The sequence below is a fragment of the Gopherus evgoodei genome, chromosome 19 (genome assembly GCF_007399415.2).
Source record: "Gopherus evgoodei ecotype Sinaloan lineage chromosome 19, rGopEvg1_v1.p, whole genome shotgun sequence".
Lineage (NCBI taxonomy): Eukaryota > Metazoa > Chordata > Testudines > Testudinidae > Gopherus > Gopherus evgoodei.
The window spans coordinates 21,001,898-21,026,897 of NC_044340.1; the positions used below are offsets into that span (position 1 = coordinate 21,001,898).

The window sequence follows — 25,000 nt, forward strand, 5'->3', positions numbered from 1 at the left end:
CGTTCAGCCCCATCTCCGACAGTGGCCAGCACCAGATGCTTCAGAGGAGGGTACAATCCATTTCCCATTGCTGAATCTTAGCTTCAGGAGAGCAGCGTGGGGGTTCACCACACTCCTCAGGGCTGTCGATGTCCACAACAGCCACGTAAATACCCGATTCTTCTGGGATTCCTGCTAAGCTTTTGGCCTCAATATTATCTTGTGGCAATGAGTTCCATAGGCTCCCCACATTCTGCCTCACTTGATGAGCCACGGGGAAGGTTTGTTCGACCAAGTGCATGCTGATGATTTGAAGCAACTTTAAAAGTATGGCAGGGCACTGGGGGAGCTGGGTGGAACAGCACAAAAGAAGAGAGATTCTACCAAAAAACAGAACAGAACAAAGCCCAGTACGAGTCCTATGCTGATATTTAAAAGTAGACAGGCACCTCTTACGTTTATTCGCGCTTGGTATTCGGCGCTGCCCACTGAGTTCCGCGCGGTGCACCGGTACACCCCTCCATCCTTGATCTGCGGGCTGGTCACGTTCATGTGGCTCACGGTGGTGCCGTCCGACATGGTGTACTGGTTGGTGCGGTGCCCGTTGTCCCTCTGGATGGGCTCATCGTCCAAGGCCCAGGTGACAGTGGGTGGGGGAGCGCCTTTGGCAGCACACATCAGGGAGAACTGCTCGCCCGGGTTGACCACTTTCTCGCTGAAGGAGGAGACGATCCGGGGGGTCCCATCTAGGAGAGACACCCGGAGAGGGGCACATTAGGGCTTCAGGCTGGGGCCCTCGCAAGCAGCTGCGTTTAGGCACAAGCTGGAGTGAGGGTTTTAAACACTGCTTAGACTGTGTGTTCTCTGGGGGCAGGGGCATCCTGTTCTGTTTGTCCAGGGCCCAGCACAATTGAGCCACAGGCCTGGACCAGAACCCCTAGTGTTTCCACGACACAAACAAACAACAAACCAACAGGGTGAACGTGCCTGACACTCCATACTCCCTGGCCAGGGCCCCATCATCCCAGCCTGCATTCCCCAAGGAGGAGGGCTGCTGCTTTCAAAGGGGCTGGTGAGAACCAGGGGGACATCAGTTTAGTAGCGTTTTTCAGATGAGACATAAATGGGAGCGTGAGGGAGCAGGGACACAGGGCCCAGCCTTCCCCCTTGCACATGCACTCGAAGGAAAGACACTGCTTGGGAGGCAGAGAAGGGAGAATGCCTCAGGGGAGGATAGGCCCAGACCCAAGGCCAGGGAACCACCATGAGCCCCACCTGGCAGCTCCTCCTTTCCCCATTGTCGCTTCTTTTGCTTTCTTGGTACAGACCCTCTCTGCAGAGGACAGGGCCCAGCTATGGTTCTCTCCCTGCAGTTATTACAGCAGCTTACACCTGTTATCAAAAGTGCCCTAGGACCTTCACTAAAGGACCGCATCTTCCTGACCACACCATGTCTGGGAAATACATTCAGCCTCACCTAACTCCTCCTGCAGACAGGAATTCTTCTTCCCTCCCTTTCCTGAAATACTGGGCAGCGTTGTTAGTGCTGTTAAATAAGCATTGGTTCCCCCCAGAAATAGCTGCATTTCAGTGCTGGGTTGAGTGACTCCTACATCACATGGGCATTGCATGGCGTAGTTCAGTGAACTGTTGCGAAGCACCTTGGGAGCACTGGGAGCATCCAAGCACTTGGGGAGAGCTTGGCATAGCAGAACCTCTTCGCTTCCAGGTGCAGAAGTGGGCAAACTTTGCCAGCACAGGACGCAGAGGGGTGTGTGGAGACAGCTCTGGAGCCCACTGGCCAGTACACACAGCCCAGGAAGTAGGGGAGTAGGGTCTAATTAATGGGCAACATTCTCCTCTCCTAGGGACGCTGTAAATCTCCCTTGCACTTGTTTGCACACAGAGCTTCCAGGGGTGGCAGAGGATGCTGGAGAGACCCTCTGACTCCCCTCCTCACCATCATTTCCGAGAAGCCGACTCACCCTCCAGCGCGATGATGGAGAAGTCCTGCGCCGTTTGGGCTTTCCGGGTGGCAAAACACTGGTAGGCCCCAGAGTGACTCTTCTGCGCGGCAGTGATAAGGAGAGTCTCGTTGCTAATCCCCCGGATGGAGATGTAGTTGTCCAGCACCACCAGGTCTGTGTTGCGGTACCAACGGAGGGCGTACTCAGGCGAGCCGCTGAGGGCACAGGAGAGGATGACTGTGCTGCCAATGCCTGTCTTCAGCTTCTTTGGCGTGAGGCTCACGTGCAGAGGGTCTGTGCAAGACAGGGTGGGAGGCAAGAGAAAAAACACTCAGGGCTCATGGCCTGGGGAAAGGATCCAGCGATTGCTCTCTCGGCACAGGCGGTGGAGGGCCCCAGGGGAACCCGAGTGGCACCAGCCGAGCTGCACCAGGGTGTGATCTGGCCCCATCACGCTGAGTAGTGGCAAGGTCTCCCTTCTACTCCCTGGGCTGCAGCAGGAGGATGCCAGCAAGCTGCTGTCAGGAACGCTGCAAGTGACCTGCCACAGTGAGCACAGCAAGGCCTTGGCTTCACTAGGAACCAGGTGTGTTTTCAGCACGCGCTAGTGAGCACACGCTCAAGTCCTAGTGTAGACAAGGCAATTTGCATTCAAATGTGTGTTCGCTGGCTGGGCTCAGGAGTCTGCCTCAACCAGCAAACTCCTGGGAAGGGCAGACCAGCTGCAGGCCCAGCCCCCTGCTTCTACGCCTTTCCATTAGCCACTGAGTCAGGGGCAAGGGGAAAGGGAGCTTGCTGGAAGCAGGAGCATTACACAAAACCTACCCCTGCTGGGGGCTAGATGGGGGGAGGGGCAGGGTGTTAGTGTGCCTGCATCCATCACGGCCCGGAGGAGCCATCACAGCGCAGGGGGCAGGGCGAGGCTGGCGCGGCGGCCGGCACCAGCTCGGCTGGGAGATGGAGCACTCCTTGCACAGCGCACTCTGTTAGTCCCTTGATTAACGTGGTCTCTCTCCCGTCTCTCCCCGGGAAGCTTTCGCCTGACTGCACGTGAAATGTCAGTGCACAATAAGCCAGGTGTGTCCCTGACCTTCCTCAGAGTCTGCAGCAAGGGCCCCTCATCTTAATGTCACCCCCACACACGCTTCTCTGCGTGGTGTGGGCAACATGCCCACCAGCCAGGAGCGCGGGGGGCAGGCAGTGCCTCCCCTGTGTATCGTTTTCGCTTTGACTGCACAGGAGCTGCCCTGGCAGGCGTGAAGAGGCTGGCTGCGTTTGGAAGTAGACATCACAGCGAGCTGACGTGCTAGGTGTGACAGGCCTGCTCTGAGCAGAGACTTCCCTGGAGCTGCTCGCTAAGCATGCTGTTCTGTTGGGTGGGGCCTCTCCTTCTGATCCAGCCCCACGCACGCACCCCCGCCTGCTCCTCCACAGACACGCAGAACACGCTGAGTGTCACTGCAAGAGCTGGGGCAAACATGCCCCCCATCCCCAGTGGCATGCTACACAGCTGGGTTACTGGGGACAGAGGAGATCCCCAGGACCAACGCGTGACAGAATTTACTGTTTGGCTGGAGTTTATTAAATATAAAATCAAACAAAACAAAACATGCAGGCCCCTAATATAAAACTAACACTAATAACCCAACCAGTCATACATTGAAAGTCTCTCAATGTAGCGCTCTGGTTTTCCACCAATCCCAGTCTGTTCCCTCCATTAAGATGGTAAATCTGGAGCTCTCGGAGATATGTTGCTGCGATATAAATAAACAAACTTCTTTCAAATGCTCTGAGCTGGGCATGTAACACCAGACTGTGCTCCGGCACACAGCGCAGTTAACGTCCCGAGCCTGCGATGTACAAGGCTTTGTACAACAGCCAGGGCCCAGAGGGCTATTTCATTCTGATCACCCACCCATCTCAGGCAGTTCTGGAACGGAGACCAGCAATAGCCATGCTACAATCCCTCAGAACCACCTGCCCCATGCAAATCAACAGCCCTGGGATGACCTTGGGCGTGTCTCTAGATTCCTGACCAGAACTTTGGAACAACCCCAGTGGGAGATGCCCCCAGACAATCCATCCCAGGTTTAACAGAGGGCCAAGGAACGCCGGGCCAGGACTTTGGGAGGTTGGAGAGGACGCCCCCGCCCCAGGGCATGATCAATGAAATCCAGTTGCACACCTAACTATTACTGATTTTTAAGGAGAAGCCAGTAAAATGGGCCATAACACTAACACACAGAACATAACCCAAGGCATGGAAAACCCACGCAGGCCAAGGCATCTGGGCAACCAAACCCAACGTGCATGGGAGAATCAAAATCAAAACTCCGTTGCAGCACCAGGCTATCCGGCAGCAGTCACGACTCCCCTTTAATGCCCACTTTGCTGATTGTTCAGGCTCTGGGGAGTCCAGGAAGGCCCTTTCTGATCTGAGCAAAGATGGGCCTGAACCATGGCCCTCAGATCCCACTGGACACAAAGTCTGGAAGTGGGAGGGGGTGGGATTTACCGTCTTGGCCCATGCCCAGCTCCAATATTAATAAAATGAGATGAACAAAAACCAGGATTACTGTCTCTGAAGAGATGGATGGATGCTTTCTGGAGATGTGCCCACCCCCCGTTCCCCAGATGTCCCCCCTGCCCCCAACCCCCATTCCCCAGATGTACCCACTGCCCCCAACCCCCATTCCCCAGATGTGCCCCCTGCCTCCAACTCCCATTCCCCAGATGTGCCCACTGCCCCCACCCCCTGTTCCCCAGATGTGCCCCCTGCCCCCAACCCCCATTCCCCAGATGTGCCCACTGCCCCCACTCCCTGGTCCTCAGATGTACAATGGAGAGGCCCATAACTTTACACTCTCCATTGTTTGGTCAGCTCTCACCTATGACTGTGAGGGTCCCGGTGACCTCTGCCGACCCGAAGGTGTTTGTGACCTCACAGATGTAGGTCCCACTGTCCTCCCCGCGCAGGTCACTGATTGTCAGTCCTGTGATGCGTTTGGTCCACCTGCTGTCTGCAGGGAGTGGGCGCCCATCCTTGATCCACCGGATGGCTGGGTTTGGGTACCCGGAGGCGATGCACGGAAGCTCCACCAGCTGGCCTGCCTTTAGCTCCCTGGACTGAAAGCCATCTAGGATGGTAGGAATGGATTCTGCTGGGTCTAAGAGCAGAGGGGAAATGAGCTGCTCAGAAGCAGATATGGAGCAAAGGCCGACACATTCTTCCTTCAGCCTGCACCATCTGGCTGGTGCATGATGTGGGTAAACTAGAGTGTTTGGTTATAAACACTGGGGACCCAGGAGTCTTGTCTGGGCCATCACCAGGACAGGGACACCAGGGAAAGCCTGTGCTTAGTGACCTGGGGGCAGCCACAACCACAGAACTCAGCTACAAACTCTCCAGACATGGGCTCTCCTCCTCTGAAGACCCCTGGGTATTGTAGATGGCAGGACAGCCCATGGCATGGTCAGGAATGGGACAGCCAGCTGCAGCCCTGGGTCCAGAGTGAACACATGCTGCTGCTTTCGGGCCGGCCAGTGCAACCCACCCAGCCTACGAGCTCAGCTGGGGCCCTGCCAATTGCAGCACGGCTTGCATGCACCTGTGGGAGAGGGACAGGTGTGACCAGGGAGGCAGGTGGGGGCCTAGCGTGTACTCAGTGAGCAGGGCGACTGGCCTAGGGTGGGGCAGTAGCTGGGCTGACCTCCCCACTCCCCCCGCTTCTCTTCCCAGGAAGGTAGGGAGACAGACGCACTATGAGAGGGTGGGGTAAGTACAGCACAGTAAGAGCTATGTAAGGCGACCTAACTGGTGCAAAAGACATACATTCTGTGGTATACTTCAGCATTCACAAGGACAGGGGCCCATCAGGCGGCCAGGAGTGGTGAAAATTAACCACTGAGTCTCAGGTATGGAATTCAATTCCAGGGGAAAGACACGGCTTTCATTGCACCCACACTGCAGTAAAACACCATGACATGGAAATACTGGCTCTGGCCAGCATGGGGCCAAGCCAGATTGAGCACCCCCACCCCAAAACAGAACACCCCCCAGCATGGGAGAGGACAGCGCAAAGCCCAGGACGGGTGAGTGGGCGGGGGGTCCTGTCCATATGAGAAGACAATATGAAGCCTGGTGAGCGGGACTGGGGGGGTCTTGTCCTCAGAAGAGAACAGAGCAAAGCCCAGGGAAGGGGCGGTTCCTGTCCATGCCCGTCAGGTGGGGGGACATACTAGTAAGGGGTCTGTACTTCTGGTCAGCCCAGCTGCTAACTCTGTGGCCCAGCATGCCAGTCCCAGTGGCTGACCTAGCTCCACCTCCTCCCCCAGGGTCTGCCTCCTCGCGGGCAGGTGTTGCCCTTCAGACAGCTACTTCGCTCAACAGCCATGGGGCGGCAAGGTGGTAGCTCCTGGATACTAATGACAATGTGCAGGTCCTCAGCTGAGAGGTGCATTGGGGAAGTACACAGTGCCCAGCAAACATGATTTAACCCTTGCAACCCCGCTGTGGGGTAGCTACATATCATCCCTCTTCTACTGATGAGGCATGGAAATAGAAGTGACATGCCCAGGTCACACAGCGAGTCGGAGACGGAACCTAGGAGCCCTTCTTCCATTCTCCATCCAACCCTCTGCTCACCACAAGCCCACAGCGCACAGCCAGGGCACGGTCATCAACCAGTTAACACAGGAGACAAAACCAACACAAACAAGGCCAACAAACATATGGCCGAGAACTAGGGATTCTAAGTTGGTTGGTGCAAGGGGTGACTTGAATTCAAGCCAAGTGAAGTCCCTCCCGATTAGAGTAACTTGGGCAGGCAGTGAAGCCTGGAGCGCCTCGCAACACCCGGCAATACAGACTGTGCCGTCTGCTGCAGGATCACTTGCATCTTCGTCACATCGCATCAGGCTGCTCACATACCGGCCTGTCACATCACATCACATCATAGCCTGGTGTCATGCCGCACGGCTTGCCAGGCTACCCAACTGACAGCTGCACTTCACTTCCAGGTGTGGGGGGAGGTGGAGTGGGGCGAGGCTGGAAGACAGGTGAGCAATGCAATCGGCAGATGAGCGAACTTAGATGAAAGGCGGCTGCATCTGGTCCTGCACAGAGAGCTGCCACTAGTTAGCCCTTTCTGGCCAGCCAGCCCTGAGCCAAACCCTTGCACCTCTTCCAGTACGTCCTGATGATGCACCAAGAATGCAGGGGGTGTCTGTGCCTTGTGCAAAGAGCTGACTCTCAATCTCACTAACCTACACGAAATCGCCCCAGAGCCACCCCGTCCTGTATCACTTTGGGGGGAGTCAGTGGACAGCAGCGAAGGGTGAGGACAATTGCCAAAGTGTGCAGGAGGCCAGGGTCAGCTTTCCTGACACGTCTCTGGATGGAGCTCCAATCCTGACTTGTCACCCCCCAAAAACCATCTAAAGCCCTGGGATCTCCACATGCACCTGTGCCCAGGTACTTCAGTCCCGACCTCTAGTGCCTCCTGCTTTCCCGCCCTGCCCCCCACACCTCACACATACAAACAACTCAGCCCACACCCCTCATGCTAATCTGCAGCACCCCTGGCACTTAACTCCTACCCAGGCTCCCCACAACCAGCCCTGCCGACGCCCTTCAGACCCCAGCAATCGCACCCCCTGCAATGCCTCCCCATCCCCCCACACCCAGCCCTGCTGATGCCCTTCAGACCCCAATACTCGCACCCCCTGCAATTCCGGCCCCGGGCCCCCTACACCCAGCCCTGCTGACGCCCTTCAGACCCCAGCAATCGCACCCCCTGCAATTCCCCCCCACCCCCAACACCCAGCCCTGCCGATGCCCTTCAGACCCCAATACTCGCACCCCCGGCAATTCCTCCCCATCCCCCCACACCCAGCCCTGCTGATGTCCATCAGATCCCAACACTTGCACCCACTGCAATTCCTCCCTCATCCCCATCCCTGCCAACACCCTTCAGACCCCAACACTCACACCCCCAGCAATTCCCCCCTACCCCCAGCCCTGGCGATGCCCAGACCCCAACACTCACACCCCCAGCAATTCCCCCCTACCCCCAGCCCTGGCGATGCCCAGACCCCAACACTCGCACCCCCAGCAATTCCCCCTCAGCCCCCCACTCTCAGCCCTGTTACCGCCCATCAGACCCCAACACTCACACCCCTGGCAATTCCCCCCCATCCCTCCACACCCAGCCCTGCCGATACCCTTCAGACCCCAAACACTCGCACCCCCTGCAATTCCCCCCCAGGCTCTCCACACCAAGCCCAGCCGACACCTTTGAGACTCCAACACTCACACCCCATGCAATTCCCCCCCGCCCCAGGCTCCTCACACCCAGCCCTGCCGACGCCCATCAGACCCCAACACTCGCACCCCCGGCAATCCCCCTCCCAACCCTCCACATCCAGCCCTGCCGATGCCCTTCAGACCCCAACACTCGCACCCCTTGCAATTCCCCCTCATCCCCCAACACCCAGCCCTGCCGATGCCCATCAGACCCCAACACTCACATCCCCAACAATTCCCCCCAACCCTCCACATCCAGCCCTGCCGACGCCCTTCAGACCCCAACACTCGCACCCCCTGCAATTCCCCCCCACCCCGGGCTCCTCACACCAAGCCCTGCCGATGCCCATCAGACCCCAACACTCGCACCCCCGGCAATTCCCCCTCCCAACCCTCCACATCCAGCCCTGCCGATGCCCTTCAGACCCCAACACTCGCACCCCTTGCAATTCCCCCTCATCCCCCAACACCCAGCCCTGCCGATGCCCATCAGACCCCAACACTCACATCCCCAACAATTCCCCCCAACCCTCCACATCCAGCCCTGCCGACGCCCTTCAGACCCCAACACTCGCACCCCCTGCAATTCCCCCCAACCCCGGGCTCCTCACACCAAGCCCTGCCGATGCCCATCAGACCCCAACACTCGCACCCCCGGCAATTCCCCCTCCCAACCCTCCACATCCAGCCCTGCCGACGCTCTTCAGACCCCAGAACTCGAATCCCCGCAATTCCCCCCATTGCCCCCACACTCAGCCCTGCCAACACCCATCAGACCCCAACACTCGTACCCCCTGCAATTCCTCCCCCATCCCCATCCCTGCTGACGCCCTTCAGACCCCAACACTCGCACCCTCTGCAATTCCCCCTGGCCCCCCACACCCAGCCCTGTCGACGCCCTTCAGATGCCAACACTCGAACCCTCTGCAATTCCCCCCTGTGAAGAAACTGTCATGGTCATTTCTGCCCAGTGGAGAAATGCTCAGGAAGGAGTGGGCTGGAATCATCACTCACGTGCGCTTGCGACCTTGGTGGCATTTGAACAGAGCCTGCGGAGACGAATGGCCATTGCTTTATCCTGCTGTACTACCAAGAGCCTCTCTAAGAACTCTATAGTAACCAGTTCATAATTAATATATTGAGGGAGTTATGTCCATTACACTGCTAAGAAAATGGAAGTCAATGTAAATAACTGATCGGCTACCTTTTGAGAGCCAAAGCCATAAATTAACACATGGATCAGAGCTCCTTCCAGCACAGGTCCTACCAGCTTGGCCAGCTCTACCCTACACAGATCCCCGTGGTTCCCATGTCAGGCTCTGCGACAGGGTGCTGGGCAAGAACTGCTGACTCAGCCCTCTGTTACACCAGCCCCGCTTAAGGGAAGTTAATTAGAGCCAGCTAGAGAAAACCTGCACCTAATTGGTGAATGGGAGACAGCTGCCCGCCCTCTTAGCCTGGGGTATATAAAAGGCTGCGAGAAAAGAAGCCAGGCGGGGGAGAAGAAGCAGAGCAATGGCTCTCCCACACTGGGTGCAGACACTAGAACCCAAGCTGTGTAGGGTGAAAAGGTTGGTGGGATCACAACCTGTAAACAAACGACACCAGTGGTTTCTGAACCCCAGGGTCAGTCTTTGAATGACATCGTCAGCACAGCAGGGGCAAGAACCAAGAGGGCCCTGCAGGACCCTGTTACAGGCTCCTGTCTGCAGAGTCACACAGGGAACATTCAAACTGGACAGTAGCCGAGCCTCTCTCTGGGGCTACTTGTGCTGGCTTGTCTGGCCAAGAGCTAATGCTCCTGGAGGTGAACAGGAGGATAAAATCTTCCCATCTCCACTGTTTCCCCCCAACACACACCCAGGCTTTCGCTCATCCTCATTCTCTCTCTGCTGCCCCCATCTCCACATACTCACAGAAAATAAAGCAAACAAACAACCCCCACCCAGGTAATAGAAAGGCCGTTGTCTGCTGACTGGAGGAAACAGAGAGAACTGAGGCCAAGATGTCCCAAAGTGCCTAGCGACTCTGGATGTTCAACAATGCAGAGTCAACCTGCGGAACTCATTGCCAGGGGATGCTGTGAAGGCCAAAAGTACAACTAGATTTTAAAAAAAGTATTAGACAAGTTCATGGAGGACAAGTCCATCAATGGCTATAAGCCAAGATGATCAGGGATGCAACCCCAGAAGCTGGGACTGGACGACAGGGGATGGATCACTTGATGATTGCCTGTTCTGTTCATTCCTTCTGGGGCAGCGGGCATTGGCCACTGTTGAAGGATAGGATGCTGGGCTAGACAGACCATTGGTCTGACCCAACGTGGCCATTCTTAACTCGAGACACCAGAAAGAGTGGGTGCTCAGCTCAGCACTGTCTGAAAACCTATCCCCTTTCAAGGCTCTCGTTCTGGGCTTCCCAGTCTCAGCAGAACCTCCTAGACTGTCCTTTTACATGCATTTTACATACACGTTACCATTCTGGGAGTGTTCTGATATCATGGTGACAGGGGCCAGATAAGAAGATTAAAGACACAGACTCGCTCACACAGATTCAGGTTCAGATCCAGAGACTTACCTGACACGGAGAGCCTAGCCCCATTGCTCTGGCGTGTCTCTCCACTGTACTTGTGCTTGGTGATACACCTGTAGGTGGACAAGGCATCTTCTTTCTGCACGTCCGATATGTACAAACCTCCATAAAAAGTAATAAAAAACCTATTTTCTGGAGACACAAGCAGAAGAGAGGAAAAAGTCTGGTTATTGCTCTGTGTTTGATCAAACTAAACATATTTCATCACTAGGCAGTAAGAAGCATCCCAGGGATGGGGTGAGTGAAGCATGCACCTGTGAATCTCTCAGTGAAGATCCATAAAACAGGGGAACTCCCAAGGAAGTTGCATAGAGTTATGGAAAGGAACAAGCTCAAAGCTGAATTCAGGGGACAAATTTGTCCGTCACTTGCCCTGCTGCACCTGAGGAGCTGCGCAACTGCTAGCAACAGGATGAGAGCCCGCTGTGGTCAATACAGCATCTGGGCAGCCCAGACAAAGCAATGGTCCGACTCCTCCCTTAGCTCGGGGGCTGCAGTTTAAACAAGTATCTAAAATCAGGCCTAGAAAAGAAGAGAGCTGCAGCGTATGTTCATATCAGAGGCGCATACAAACGGAAAGCCAGATGTGCAGATACCGTTCTGCATGTCAATGAGTCTGCCCGAGAATGCAAACCTGGCGTCAGGACGCCCAGTACCTGGACAGGGACATTCCATAGGAATGGTGTTAGATGCCCATTTTAGAACGTATTTGTTGGTCACAATCTTCAGATTAACTTAAAACATACCCCTCATCTGACTGAATGTGCTCCCAATAGAAAAGCTCCACAAGAGTAAGCAGTGGTGCCAGCTGGCTGCTGAAATGCACTGGACAGATAGAATTTAAGGCTGCACTCTCAGCTCTGGCACTGGCCTCACTTCTGGGTCTGATCATGCTCCATTTTATCATGGGCAAACTAGTACATCTCTGCAGTACCCCTACAGAGGCCCAATTAACGTGCGGAAAGGGACCAGAGATCCTGGGCCTGGGAGGAGCATGAGAGGCGGTTCCATGGTGGTTTGTTAAAGAAGGCAGGGCCAGGCGAGAGGCAAGCTTACAACTCCGAACTCAGACCGCGCTGCCGAGTCTCAGCATGCCCTACTGCAACGTGGCAATTAAAAGGGAATCCATCCTGCCGAGTCAATAATTAGCTGAACTTACTTAGAAGCTTGTGAAAACAAATACGATCTTAAGCTGATACTTGAGCACCAGGGGGAAGATTCCAGAGGACAGCAGGTAACAAGCAACATAAACCAAGCCAGCTGGACTGGTGAGAGAGTCCACAAGGAGACATTCTGGCACCGAAGCACAAAAGTAAGGCCTCTCTGGCCATGCCTCAGGCTAGTGAGCAGGTGAATAAGGAGGCATTAGCCCACTCATTATCTTTATAATTCACCATGAATATTAATACATACTTATGATCAAACACCTGGGTTGTGGAAGACCTTAGCAGCAGCATGAAAAGGAGGACAAGCAAATGGCTTTGGAAAGAGGCTAACGTTGGCCTTCCCCATTGGGAAGCACACTGCATCCTGCTCTAACAGCACTCACAATTCGTAACAGCTAGACAGAGCCTTTCACCCCCAAAGGGCACAAAAAGATTGGGCCCACCACTGCAATGCAGCCACCTCTGTAGCAGGACATGGCAGCTGTTCACTAGCAGCACAGTGCTGCCACATAGCACCACTGCATAAGCCTGGAGAATGTCAGTAGAAGGTCATTTCCTGAGTCCGATTTTGGCCATGGAAATGAGCAGTGCCATGGGAATCTTCAATGACCACAGATGGGGGGGGCCCAGTTTTCTCTCTCATCTGAAAGATGGCTCATCCATCAGCACAGCACCCTCTAGCCACAGACCTGGGAACAGGTCCGATACCCATTGAATCGCCAGGTTTGATACCCATTGAACCTAGGACGGGGCCTACTGTGAGAATCAGCTTGCACCGTTTGGAAGTAGCCTGGACAGTTCTGTACTAAGGCAAAGGAAAGAGCATCTTTTATGCCCACAACGGAAGCAGAGATCTTCTGAAGTGAGGGAGCCAGAAGTCTGAAACCAGCCTGGCACAAAGGCTCACAACCCACTCCCTGATCCTTCCTGATCCCCCACCGCCACCACCCAGCAACTCTCACAGGCAAGTCCAAGGACCACCTTCAGAGGAGACTTCGTACCACGTAGCATATCAGCAGCAAACCACGTCACAAGGCAGCGCAAAGGTCAGCCCCAACTCCAGCCAGCACATTTCCATCTCAGCCTAAGAACGGCCCTACTGGGTCAGACCAAAGGTCCATCTAGCCCAGTATCCTCTCTACCAACAGTGGCCAGTGCCCAGTGCCCTAGAGGGAATGAACAGAACAGATAATCATCAAGTGATCCATCCCGTCGCCCATTCCCAGCTTCTGGCAAACAGAGGCTAGGGATACCCTCCCTGCCCATCCTGGCTAATAGCCATCGATGGACCTGTCCTCTATGAATTAATCTAGTTCTATATCAGCCAGATAATCATTTATCCTACTCTAACTGCAGTAAGAGCACGTTCTGTGTCAGGGATTCTTAACAGAGAGAACAATAGTGACTTCAATAAACAATTAACATTCATCTAACTTAACAGAATGTCTAAACAAACACAGAGACTGGAAAGCCACATGCAAAAATGTCTTTAAGGTCCAGTAACTCAATGTCCAGCCCTGGAGCCAAAAGGAGACCTGACAAGTAATAAAAATGCTCCATCAAGGAGTTGTTTGCACACACTGGTTTGCAAAACCTGGAAGGGAAGGAAGGGAGAGAGAAGAGATATTTCTATCTCCGTGTTTACAAGGAGGGGCTAGATGCTCATTAGTCAAAATCTGCATGTGTTGTTTGTCTCTGTGTTATGACATGGCAAAATCAATGCCGCAACACACACATAATTGCAGAACAGTCGTAGCTCTGAGCTGTCAATCTGAAGTATCGAGGGATTAATACAAATGTCCAAAAAAGAAGAAAGAAAGAAAAGCCCCACAGGTGCAATTGCAATAAAATGCAAATAGATCATTAATGTTTCATCTCTCAGCAAACCAGTAAGCACAGAATATTGGCTGTACTGGAATTTTAAGCAAGGGGGGAGGCAGTTTCTATGGCAACGAGCAGCTGCTGCATCTTGCCAACTGCTGCTCCACAACCCTGACTGTCCTCATTCCTCCCCCCACTATTTTTTTGTGCATATTTAATTGCGGTAACATTTCCAGAACGCCGTGTTACTCCTCCAGAAACAAAGGCTTCCTGAGCCAGAGCGCTGCGCAGCGCGAGAGAGGGAGTGCAGACAGCAGCAGCAAGATGTTCAAACCTCTGGAGGGACCTTCTGCAACATCAGTTCTGCATGTTTGATGAGAATCAGATTATGGCCTGCTGTGGGGGAAATGGATGAGGAACCTGCTGAGCCCACATAGTGGAGAGCAAAGAAAAACCCAAGGAGACCAAAGGGGAGGGGGGCTTATTCGCACCACAAAATTAATACAAATAATGCTCTGACACCTATTTACACTTGGCCTCCCTGCCACCAGGCCTGAAATGGCCACCATGAGGTTATAAGAACCCTCCCTGCCCGCCATGCAGAGGGGCTGGCTCCCCAGGGCGGGAGAGCCAGCCAGAAAGCCAGCCTCAGGAGTTCAGAGTGCTAGAGGTGAGGTGGACAGGGAGCAAAGCCGGGTGGGAGTGCTGTGAGGGCAAATGGACATAAGCCATGTGCTGGGCCAGAAAATACAAATATGGCTCCACCTCAAGTCGTTGGACTCCACTGGGAAGCTTGGCTCGGACAAGGGAGAGCAGCTCTGCTTGCTGAACAGGGCTGTCTGTGCTCTCCGTACATGGAACAAGCCAGGGAACCAGCAAGGACAGCTGGGATGTGGACCTCTCCAATCAACTGGACCCTGGTCCCAGGCGAGCGGAGTAGCTCCACTGGAAGCCCAGAAGCACTCCAGCAAGGTACATACAAAGACCACTGCCAGCTCTCTCTGAGCTTCATGAGCACTCACCAGCCCTGACTCAACTCCCCAATCTCTGGGTGCCAGGTAAAACCTGGAGTAAACTCACTGGGTTGGTGGGAATGTTCTCCTGAGCTACTCCAAATGCCTGGCCAGGGGGCACGTTCCCCAGACACCAACAGAATCGACATTGGCGGAATGGTGTGTGGAGGTAGGCAGAGCAGGCAAACAGATCTCCTATTTATCCCAGCCTGCTGCCTGGAGTCTCTCTGTGACTATGGCATCGTGCCTGGTGCCAGGCAGCTACCACTGAGCTTAATACAAGAGCTCAACACCCAAAAATCAGGCCATTCAGAACAAAGGGCCCATGGACCATTAGCGCCATGTTGATGCTTCTCATGTGCTTAAGGAAGGCAAAATGGCCAGCACTCTCCATAAACCCGACTGCAAGGAGCACGGCAAGTCCTTCACGCCACTCAGATTTGGAAGGAAACATTCTGTGAGAGACAGACAGAAACCTCTGGGACTCCTTAATAAGCTGGCCCTCTCTGCGGGACAGGACTTCCTGGACCGGAGTACACCTTTTCCACACTTGGAACTCTGCTAGTCACTAGCATGTGCCACATTGCCAACCTAAGGGCTGAAGTATCAGGAGTCACAACCCCCAAACCCATGACATTTTTAAAAACAACAAACGTGTTCTTTTTCTTTCCCTTCTATTCTCTGAGCTGTCAGGGGTCACCTTTTCAAGCTTTTCCTTGCAACCATGAGGACTGGAAACTTATTTTCCCCAGTGAAAGCTGAGATTATCCCATATTCACATGACTCCAGAAGCTGGGGCTCTAAGAAAAACACCCACCAAATATTGAGAGACTCACTATCAAGTGATAATAACTGGCAACACAGCATGAGCCTGTGTCTCTGCCTGGGTCTACAAGTCGAGTTCTGTATGAACTGAGTTATGTACAAGCTGTTCTAAAGTTTGTAGGGATTCCATGACTGGGGTATTAGGGCTGGGAGAGCTTCATCTCTGAAAGTAAGTGCAAGATGGGAAACAATCACCTGCATACACAGTACCCTGCAAGCCATTCTTCCCCCGGGCATTCCCCAGGAATGGGGAGCATGGGGTCTATGGACGTTCCATCATTTATCTTCACAGCAACAAGAGTGTTCAGACATTAACACCTTCTGGGCATGCAGTGGATTGGTCCATTTTAATATTGTTCAAAGGTTGAATCTCTTGAGTGACGACAAAAGCCCTCTGCACTGGAAGTAATAAGCACCTCGCCCATTGCAATATACAGTTTTACAGACACTGTGACATTAAATTTAGGGTTTACACAACCTGATGACGTCTCTTCAATTTTTAAAAAAGAGACAAATAACTTTGTCTAAGAGAATTACTCTGGTTGGCGGGAAAGACGTGGGCAATAACCAGCGTGAACCGCTCCAACCGAGACCCCTCCAAAGTGACTTACTGCCAGCTCCTGTAGCAAGATTAATGTTGATGGCTGTGGAATAAAGTCAAATCTTTCTGCCTGCCAGGAGGTGGGAAAGGTTTACGGGAAGCAGAGGATTAAGTGCATCTGTGGCGAGATTGAAGCTGCACTGTTTTAACAGCTCTCAGAGCTGGACACGACTAGCAGCCTCTGCCAATAACCTTCCAGAAATCCCACTACCCAGGGATGGTGTGGGGAGGAGAAGTGAGCTGGAGAGGATGGAGGAGAAGGGGACTCTGACATCTCTTACTCCTCCATCCTCCCTCTCTTGTGTTCCCACATCACAGAAGGTGGATCCAATGCACCATGCTCCCCGCAGGACATGAGGGTAGAAAACAGGGAAACATAACTCCAGCAAGGTCTAAAGAGCCAAATCTGGGGAAGGAGGCAGACACTTAAGACTTGCCATGATCAGATTGTCTAGACAGAGATGGGTGCATCTTGGCGAGCAGATCGCAGAAGAGTCTTCATGCATGGCCATATTTTGGCAGGCTACTAGGAAGGTATCTCAACCCCCAAAAGCACATACAAGCCTGGGGCATTGCCAAAGCCCGTTTCCAGACCCAGAAGGCTGTAGTGGCCAAGAAACCGCAGTATCCGTCGCAGGACCTTCCAATTTCAAGTGAAAAATTACAATCAATACAGGTTACTAGTTCCTGCTCTATCTAATATAGATTTATAAGAACAATGGGGTCAGGGCTGCAAGAGAGAGCACATTGTATAGTTCATAAGACTAATGAGAGAACTTTCACTTGATACTCTGAGGCCAGTGCTTCCTTGAGGATCAATAGGTGCTAGCATTTATCAATTAGCTGTGGTTTGAGCGTATGCATCCCACTGCATCCAGGGCAGCCAGTGATTGTTGGGAGCTATTTCCAGCCGTGGGTAAAGTAACGACTATCTCCTTGGGGCAAAGACGGGGAGGGAGGCAGGGAAGCCCCGAAGATGAAGGCTATGATTTTCAGTGTACCTCGGCTTTCCTATCCTGCCTTTCAACGTAGCTGTCATCTGGAAAGGGACAAGGAGTCTGTGTCCTCTAGCTCAGCAGTAATGGAAAATCTCTGCCACCTGGCATCCAAGCACAGGTGTTATTTTGTAGGCCTGCTGCCCGGACCATGTTACCTCTCTGTTTCAGTCTATCAATACCCCTTCAGCTGCCTCCCTCGAGATCCACAGCACAGATACCAAGGAGACCACTCCCCCTCCCCCAAATCAGCCACTGGGCTGTGCACAATGGGCTGCCTCTCAGCACAGCCACCGTAATTAAAAGGCTGACCTGCCGGCCGGTAGCTTTGCACATACCTAACTAGAGCTAGGCTAGATTAGGCAAAGATTAAGGATCCATTCCATAGATGTTAAACAGAAGCCATCAGTTAATCCAAATGCAATCAGCACTGCAAGATATCCGACAGATGTATTTACATGTTTCCCTGCATACACAATCCCGGGTGGGGTGTGTGTGTGCAAGACAGTGGCAGGTTTCCTACCCCTTTCAAAGGCGACATATTTCTCCTGTGTGTGTACAAGGCTGAGTAGCAAAGAGCAGCCAAACACCCATGCAGAACACGTCCACCTTCAAGTTTCATGGGCAGCTGCGAAATAACTGATTCCAGCTCAGTAAGTGGGTCATGCTTTGTACCCAAGACCTCCCTGTCCTCCTCCTCCATCCTGGAAGAGCAAGGCTTAGCTCGAAAGAGATAATATGTCCTAGAAACATCGTCTTGCCTCCACAATGGCTTTGGGAGTCTGAGGTCCAGGTGCATCTCTCAGCCCTGCCTGAAGTGGCCATCTCCTGGGAGCGAGAGAGTAGTTCAGTCTGCAAGGCCCCAGGGTACACAGTGTGTATGCTACAGAGACACGAGACAGACACCGGGAAAGCAAGCTACCCTCTCCGAGCAGAGGATGGCCAGCCCAGAGCAGGAAAGAGGCAGATTGATGGCATGTAGTGGGGGGGAAGTTTGCAGAGCCAGTGCCCTTGCTGCTCCCCCTTACAGTGGGGAGACGAGGATCTCCAGTGGTGCCCAATCGGGACTTTCACCAGCACTCAACTTACATGAGCACATTTAAACCCTTAACCTGACCTGTACTGAGCAAGAGAACTTTCTCCACATGAAAGGGGAGGCTACGCCTCGAGACCAGGGTTGTATGATTGCCAATGTCTGAGTGGGGCCCGTCTCAGCCAGCCCAGTTCTCTGCTCTCTGCTCCACCACGCAGTTTCTGCCCGCACAACCTAAGGCTCCAATTAAGCATTCCACTGCGGTTCCATAGGTATCGTTCTTTTATGTGCTCACACTGTAACTTGAGTCTCCAAGGGACCATTCCAGGAAGTGATTTTAAACAATACAAAGAGGGATGCAACATCGGAATAACCCACTTTCACTCTGAAGAGCCTGGGCTGGGATTTGAATACCTTGTGCATACTAAGCAGCCAGAATACACACAGGCAGCAGGTAGGGTCTCTGGGGATGGGGTGCCTTACAGAGCCAAGGCATTGGCCTCCCTGTGCAATGCCCGAGAGAAGGCTGCGCAGGGAGGCTTCCTTACAGAGCTGCATCAGACAGCTGAGCAGCAAGACAATCCAGACCTCACTGAATCCCTTGCCATGCACGTGCCGAGCCACTGACCTCCCAGTGACTGAGTGCGGAGGCAGAAATGCTCCAGAAATTAACCCACCCCCAACACCACGTCTGATCCAGCTACTGCGCTAGGTGGGATTCCCGTGTTCTCCACCCCTGGACAGCAGGTAGGGAAGGTGCTGACACCTCACAGGGCTGAGGGCATTTGGAAAAACTGGTCCTCTCTGAACCAGCTGCAGCATGTGTCACGGAGTGTGGGGAGTCCAGTCCTGCACCCCTTTTCCTGGGACCCACAGTGACTCTTAGCCAGCCAGTAAAACAGAAGGTTTATTGGACAACAGGAACACAGGTTACAGCAGAGCTTGCAGGCACAGTCAGGACCCCTCCACCGAGTCCTTCTGGGCTTTCAGGGTGCTTGGATCCTAGCTAGGATACCCTGAATTCCGCCCACACAGCCCCAAGCCCAAACTCAAACTGCTTCCCTCCTGCCACTCCCTTCCTTTGTCCCCTTCCCAGGCAAAGGTGTTGACCTTTCCCCTCCCTTACCTAGCTCAGGTTACAGGCCCTGGCATCGTCCATCCCCTAAAGTCCTCCCCTGCTCTCCCATTCCCCACACAGACAGCCCCTACTCCATCACAGCATGTGACACTGAATAGATGCTGAGCCAGAGAGAAGAAGAAAATAAAACAGGAGGGATGAAAATTGGGGAGTCATGAAAGGCTTTTCTCTTTCTGTCCTTGGTCTCTTTTATATGCACATCTCTACCTTCCCCTGTTACAGGATTAACACCCATCTCTCATTTGCCTAGTGCAACAAGATTTTATTTCTAATTATGCTGTAATAAAACTGGGAGCACTCCCAGGGTTTTCTCCAAATGACTTGTAGACACTCTGCAAGATTGGATCCCACTCGGCTTCATTGTAATAGCATCTCCCTGACATTCATTAGACATGCATGAAGGGGACGTTTTAAGAATGGAATTGCATTTAAATGGATTTTCTGAGCGAGGAGAATGACACCAAAGAAGAGAAAAAGGAAAGGAGGTGGTTTTGAAAACAGGATGTAACTGTTCCGGGGAGTGGAAATAGAACTGCCTGAGTCCAAACCCTTTCCTGAATATGCTGTGTGCTACCAACCACAATGCCCGTTATTCGGCGGCACCCGCTGGAGACCCACCTCCACCTGAAGCGTTACAACAGCAATGGCTGCTGCTCTGAAACAGAAATGCAGATGTTATCCTGCAGATAAAATCACTAGCAGGCCAGCCATAGGAGCTGTGCTGTACAGAGGGCCCAGACACTGCTGGCTGTGAGACTGTCCCCACGACGGTCAGCCCCTGAAATTCTCACATCGTGGGCACGAAATGGGATGCATGTGCTGCTGGGGGCGAGGGGTCAGTTCATGTCACTGCAGAACAAGAGAAGCTGATGAGGGGAAAAACTAAGTAGGTGCCAACTCCTCCTAGCCAAGCAAATTGTTGTTCCAGACACAGGAGGTAAGTTTTTGCCAAAAGTAACAGAAGTTTTGTCGATTCTAGCATCAAGTTCTTAATTAAGTGAAGCTGGTAAGAATGAGGAGAGCAGTGATCCACATTGTCCAGAGCTTCATTATTGACATAGAGTTTAGGTGGAATGTTGGTACCTTGTGACATAACTGTTTTTTCGATACTGATTACCATACCAAACTTGTATAAGAGGGTGTATCTATTGGGTGTCCCTGCAGCACATCCTCCTCTAGTGCTTTGTGCTGCTTAGCTCTGCTATGTCCTAGCTGATGGGCCTGGCCCCTCTCCCCTTGGAAGACTAGTCCACAGCCAAAGAAGACTCACTGTCCAGATATTCAGCCTTAATTTGCCCTTCTTTAATTTTTCCATAGACCGTTAAGCCATGAGGGGCCACTGTGCACTGCACAGACCCTAGGACTGCCCAGGTTGAATGACAGCCACTAAGGGAGAATCCTCCACGACCCTGCATCAGTTGTTCCAATGACTAATTACACTGGAAAATGTCCCCCTTATTTCCAGTCTGAACTGGCCTAGTTTCCACTTCCAACCATTGGATCTTCGGTCCAGCAGAACAGGTGTAACAAGAGCCCATTATTAAATATGAGTGCCGCATGCAGGTACTTACAGATTGTGTTCAAGTCACTCTTCACCTTCTCTTTGCTAAACTGAACAGATTGAGCTCCTTGAGTCTGTCACTACAGAGCATGTTTCCTAATCCTTTAATCATTGTCGTGGTTCCTCTCTGAACCCCCTCCAATCATCAACATCCTTCTTGAATTGAGGACACCAAAATGGACCCACATTCCCATTGCAGCCAATCCAAAATACAGAGTTTATATTACCTCCCGACTTGATATTATCCTTTTTATGCATCCAAGGATCACATTAGCCCTTTTGGCCACAGCATCATACTGGGAGCTCAGGTTCAGCTGATTATCCACTATGACCCCCAATCACTGCTTCCCAGGAGAGAGTCCCCCATCCTGTAAGTATGGCCTGTGTTCTTTGTTCTTGGCTGTATGTACACATTTACATTTAGCTGAACTAAAAGGCATACCGTCTCCTTGTGCCCAATCATCAAGTGATTCAGATGGCTCTAAATCAGTGACTCATCCTCTTCACTATTTACCACTCCCCAATTTTTGTGCCAACTGCAAATCTTATCAGTGATGATTTTATGTTTTCTTCCAGGTCATTGATAAAAGTGTTAAGCAGCATAGGGCCAAGAACCGGTCCCTGCGGGACCCCACTGGAAATACACCCGTTCAATGATTCCCTATTTGCAGTTAGATTTTGAGACTTGTCGATGAGCCGGTTTTTAAACTGTTTAATGGGTGCCATGTTCCTTTTGTATAGTTTTATCCCAGGACTCCAGGTTAGACTCCTGTGCACCTCCCTACCTGCTATTTCTATTGCTTCAGCTCCCAAAATGTAGTCCAGGCACTGTCCAAATGCAGAGGAAGTCTCTGCCCCAAAGGGCTTCCAAACAATAATTCTCTATCCTCGTTTAAACCCATGGAGCTGCTCTGTCACCTCGTTTGCTATCTAGGAACCAGACCACACAGGCTTAGCTCTTCTAATCTTGCTAGGCTTCTGAAGGCAGGGCCATACGCAGTTTAACGTGAGAACTGCCAGCCACTGTAGCTGAGCCTTAGAACTCGACTTTGACTAGGTAGGATGAATGCCACGTGCTGCTCAGGGCTGGAACAGCACTGCTCTGGTTTGAATGTCAGCCCTTCAGTAAATCCTGCCTTCCTTTTTCCACCTTCCACCTGCTTTTGGCCTGTCATCTCCCAGCATTAAAGAGCTCTCCTTGGACTGCCTCACCCCAACTATTATTGCCAAAGGCCCTTTTATTCCTTGTACTTTGCAACACTTCCTTCTCCCTGCAAGCCCCCACTAATTAGCACTGCCTTCCAGCCAGCCCCAGACTCACAGGAACGCTTCCTCCCATGAAATGGCTCTGGGTAGTGAAAGGTTAAGCTCATTCACAAGACGGATGCTATTTAACACACCTCTCACCTGGAGAGAGAGAGAGAGAGAGAGACTTCCAGCCTCTCGCATGATTGATCCCCAAAGTCATCTCTAAATCCAGCTAATATTATCTCAGGTTTCACCTCATCTGATGCGCGTGAGGTTTAACACATCTACCTCTGCCCTTTAATAGATGGCAATAATTATTCATCATTTGCAAATGCTCTCTTCTCCTTAATGTCCCTATTACAGGAAGTCTCTCCTTCCAGCACCCAAGGCCCACTGCACGGGGCCCTGCATTATCATGTGCACACCCCCCTCCCTCTCAAAGAACTCTGTGCTTAGGCTAGGCCCACCTCTTGGTCTCCACAGCAATTGTGTACATTGGCAAGGTTTTACTGTCCGATACAGGCTCTACACAGGCTACTGAGAACCAGAGAATACAGATTTATTTTGTGGATGCTAATCCCCTGACAAATCCCATTCCATGCATTTCAGAGCTGCAATTCAGCAATGGGTGCTTTTCCAGTGAATTGGCTCTTCGGGTTTAAAAAAGAACAGCAGGATCCTAGTCTATCAGTAAAAACGCCACATTTCCCCTAGCCTCCAGGTTTAGTTTCGGTTTTGATCACTGCATTTAAGCCTGAGAGAGCCAACAGAGCTGCAATGTCTTCTCCTTTACCAACAACTGTAAAAAAAAGAGTTAAAGAACCGTCCCTGCTGTGCCAGCTGCCATCTGCCACATCTCAGCTCCTGCACAAAACACAGCTCTGCATCCTGCATTCAAACAAAGCAAGCTGAGGATCCAAACAGGGGCTCGTAGTCCAAACCAGTATCTCCTTTTTTTTGCAAAGCAATTATTGCCAGGTCTATTTAAGCCTCACTTGCAGGTGGCGCTCTCCCTCTTATGTCATGCCCAAGGCATTTGGAAATATGTTTTCCATCTGAAAACTCTCATTGGCTGTCCAGTTTTTGCAGGTCAGAACAGATGTTAGTTAGCACAGAAACAGGGGGTTTACCAGACTGGATCAGATCTATGGTCCATCTGACTTGGTTTCCTGTCTCCATCCATGCCCAGCACCAGATGCTACTGAGTAAGGTGGAAGAAACCCCAGAAAGGGCAATTATGGAATAATTCTCCCCCAGAGCAAAGTTCCTTTCTAACCCCCCTTGGTTGGTGGTTGGCTTAGGATCTGAAGCATACGAGTTTATAGCCTTAGTACATTTCTGTCTTATTTTATGCAACTGGGGGATCTGCTTCGCCATACAAATGTCTAATATATTTATATATAAATATTATAGTTTATTTAAGTGTCTAATATATTTTTTAATCCTGCTGATCTTAAGGCTATGCTGTGGCTAGGAGTTCCACCAATTACTTCTGAATTGTTTTAAAGATGTATTTCCACTGGCTTGTTGGAAACGTTCGGCTTTTCAGTTTCATTGGAGGGTTGCTAGCGATTGGGAAACTGGGCAGTTTTTACAAGCAAGTGTCCTGCAAATATTTGTTCAGGGTTTAAAACAAATTGGCCATGCCTGTCTGTTGACCCTTTCAGCTTTCACCTTCCACCAGAAGACTGGCAAACAAGTTCTGCAGCAGGAATATCCCTGAAAAAAGCAATTTTTAAATGCGGAGCTTGGAAAGTATTTGTTGAAAGAAATACTGACTTTGTAAAATCAACTGTCCCTGTCCCAAGAGTTCTGGAAAGTGAGGTATTACTATGCAGTTTATGTGCCCTGTCAAAACTCAACACCAACCAACCAAATGACACTGTTTGTATACCAAATTGCCACCAGCAGTTGCTTGGGCACAAACCACATTTCAAGAATTAGTCACCAAAAGTATGGCAAGTAATTAAAAATAAACTAAAAGAAACAAATCTGTTCATAGACACTCAATGAATATAAAGAAGAAAAAATAATTCAATAAATTATTCACCTTAAAAGGGGCATTGTCTGTTTAAAAATCATTTTGAAAAACACACGTTTCCTGTGCTAAATTACAAGTAATCCTGTAAATGTTTACAGCCAAAAGAATATTAAGTATCCTCATCTCCTCCCTATTAATGCTGTTTGTTTACTTTTCACCTCTCTCAGAAATATATCAGAATACGCCCTTTTGTGCATGATAAACTGGAGGTTTTAATGCAGTAGCAAAATGCTGCATTGTGAGCGCTGTAAACATGGCACGTTTACACCGTTAAGCAAATAATTTTGCACTTTTTTTTTTATTTAATCAAACACATTGCTGTTGGTCTAATGCTTTTTAAAAGCTTTGCTTTCTCAAAATCTACATTTTGATCTAAATTCAACCCAAAAGCACCCTTTTAAGGGATCTTTGAGGAAATTCCTCAGGCAAATTTTTCCCCCAAATTTCTTTATGTATAGCATCCAGTTGTGGGTGAACATGACCTAAAACTGGACCCACCTTTACAGATATGTGCGCATGACTTAATAAAACTGGTATGAACAGAGACCTCTTTTAATAACTTCCGTGGGGGGGGGATGTATTCTGTCAGTTATAAAGAATTATTAAATTAAGAGTAATTATTTATCGTGAGGCAAATTTCTGCTCTCATTTTCACTGGGGTAAAACCAGAGTTACACTACAGGAATCAGTGGGTTTACAGTGGTAAATGACAGCAA

General features: G+C 51.4%; 1 protein-coding gene across 3 annotated transcripts in view; it reads right to left on the minus strand.

Moving 5' to 3' along the window:
* DSCAML1 (DS cell adhesion molecule like 1) overlaps window positions 1-25,000 on the minus strand; it is a 342,519-nt gene that overhangs the window by 129,684 nt on the left and 187,835 nt on the right. For 2 of the 3 annotated variants that reach the window (XM_030538636.1, XM_030538637.1), the window contains exons 4-7: window positions 10,828-10,974; window positions 4,835-5,113; window positions 1,965-2,240; window positions 429-725 (exon numbers count right to left, since the gene is read on the minus strand). In XM_030538636.1, the coding sequence (XP_030394496.1) occupies window positions 429-725; window positions 1,965-2,240; window positions 4,835-5,113; window positions 10,828-10,974 (999 nt within the window). The remainder of the gene's footprint in view (window positions 1-428; window positions 726-1,964; window positions 2,241-4,834; window positions 5,114-10,827; window positions 10,975-25,000) is intronic. The other variant, XM_030538638.1, reaches the window with a different exon arrangement.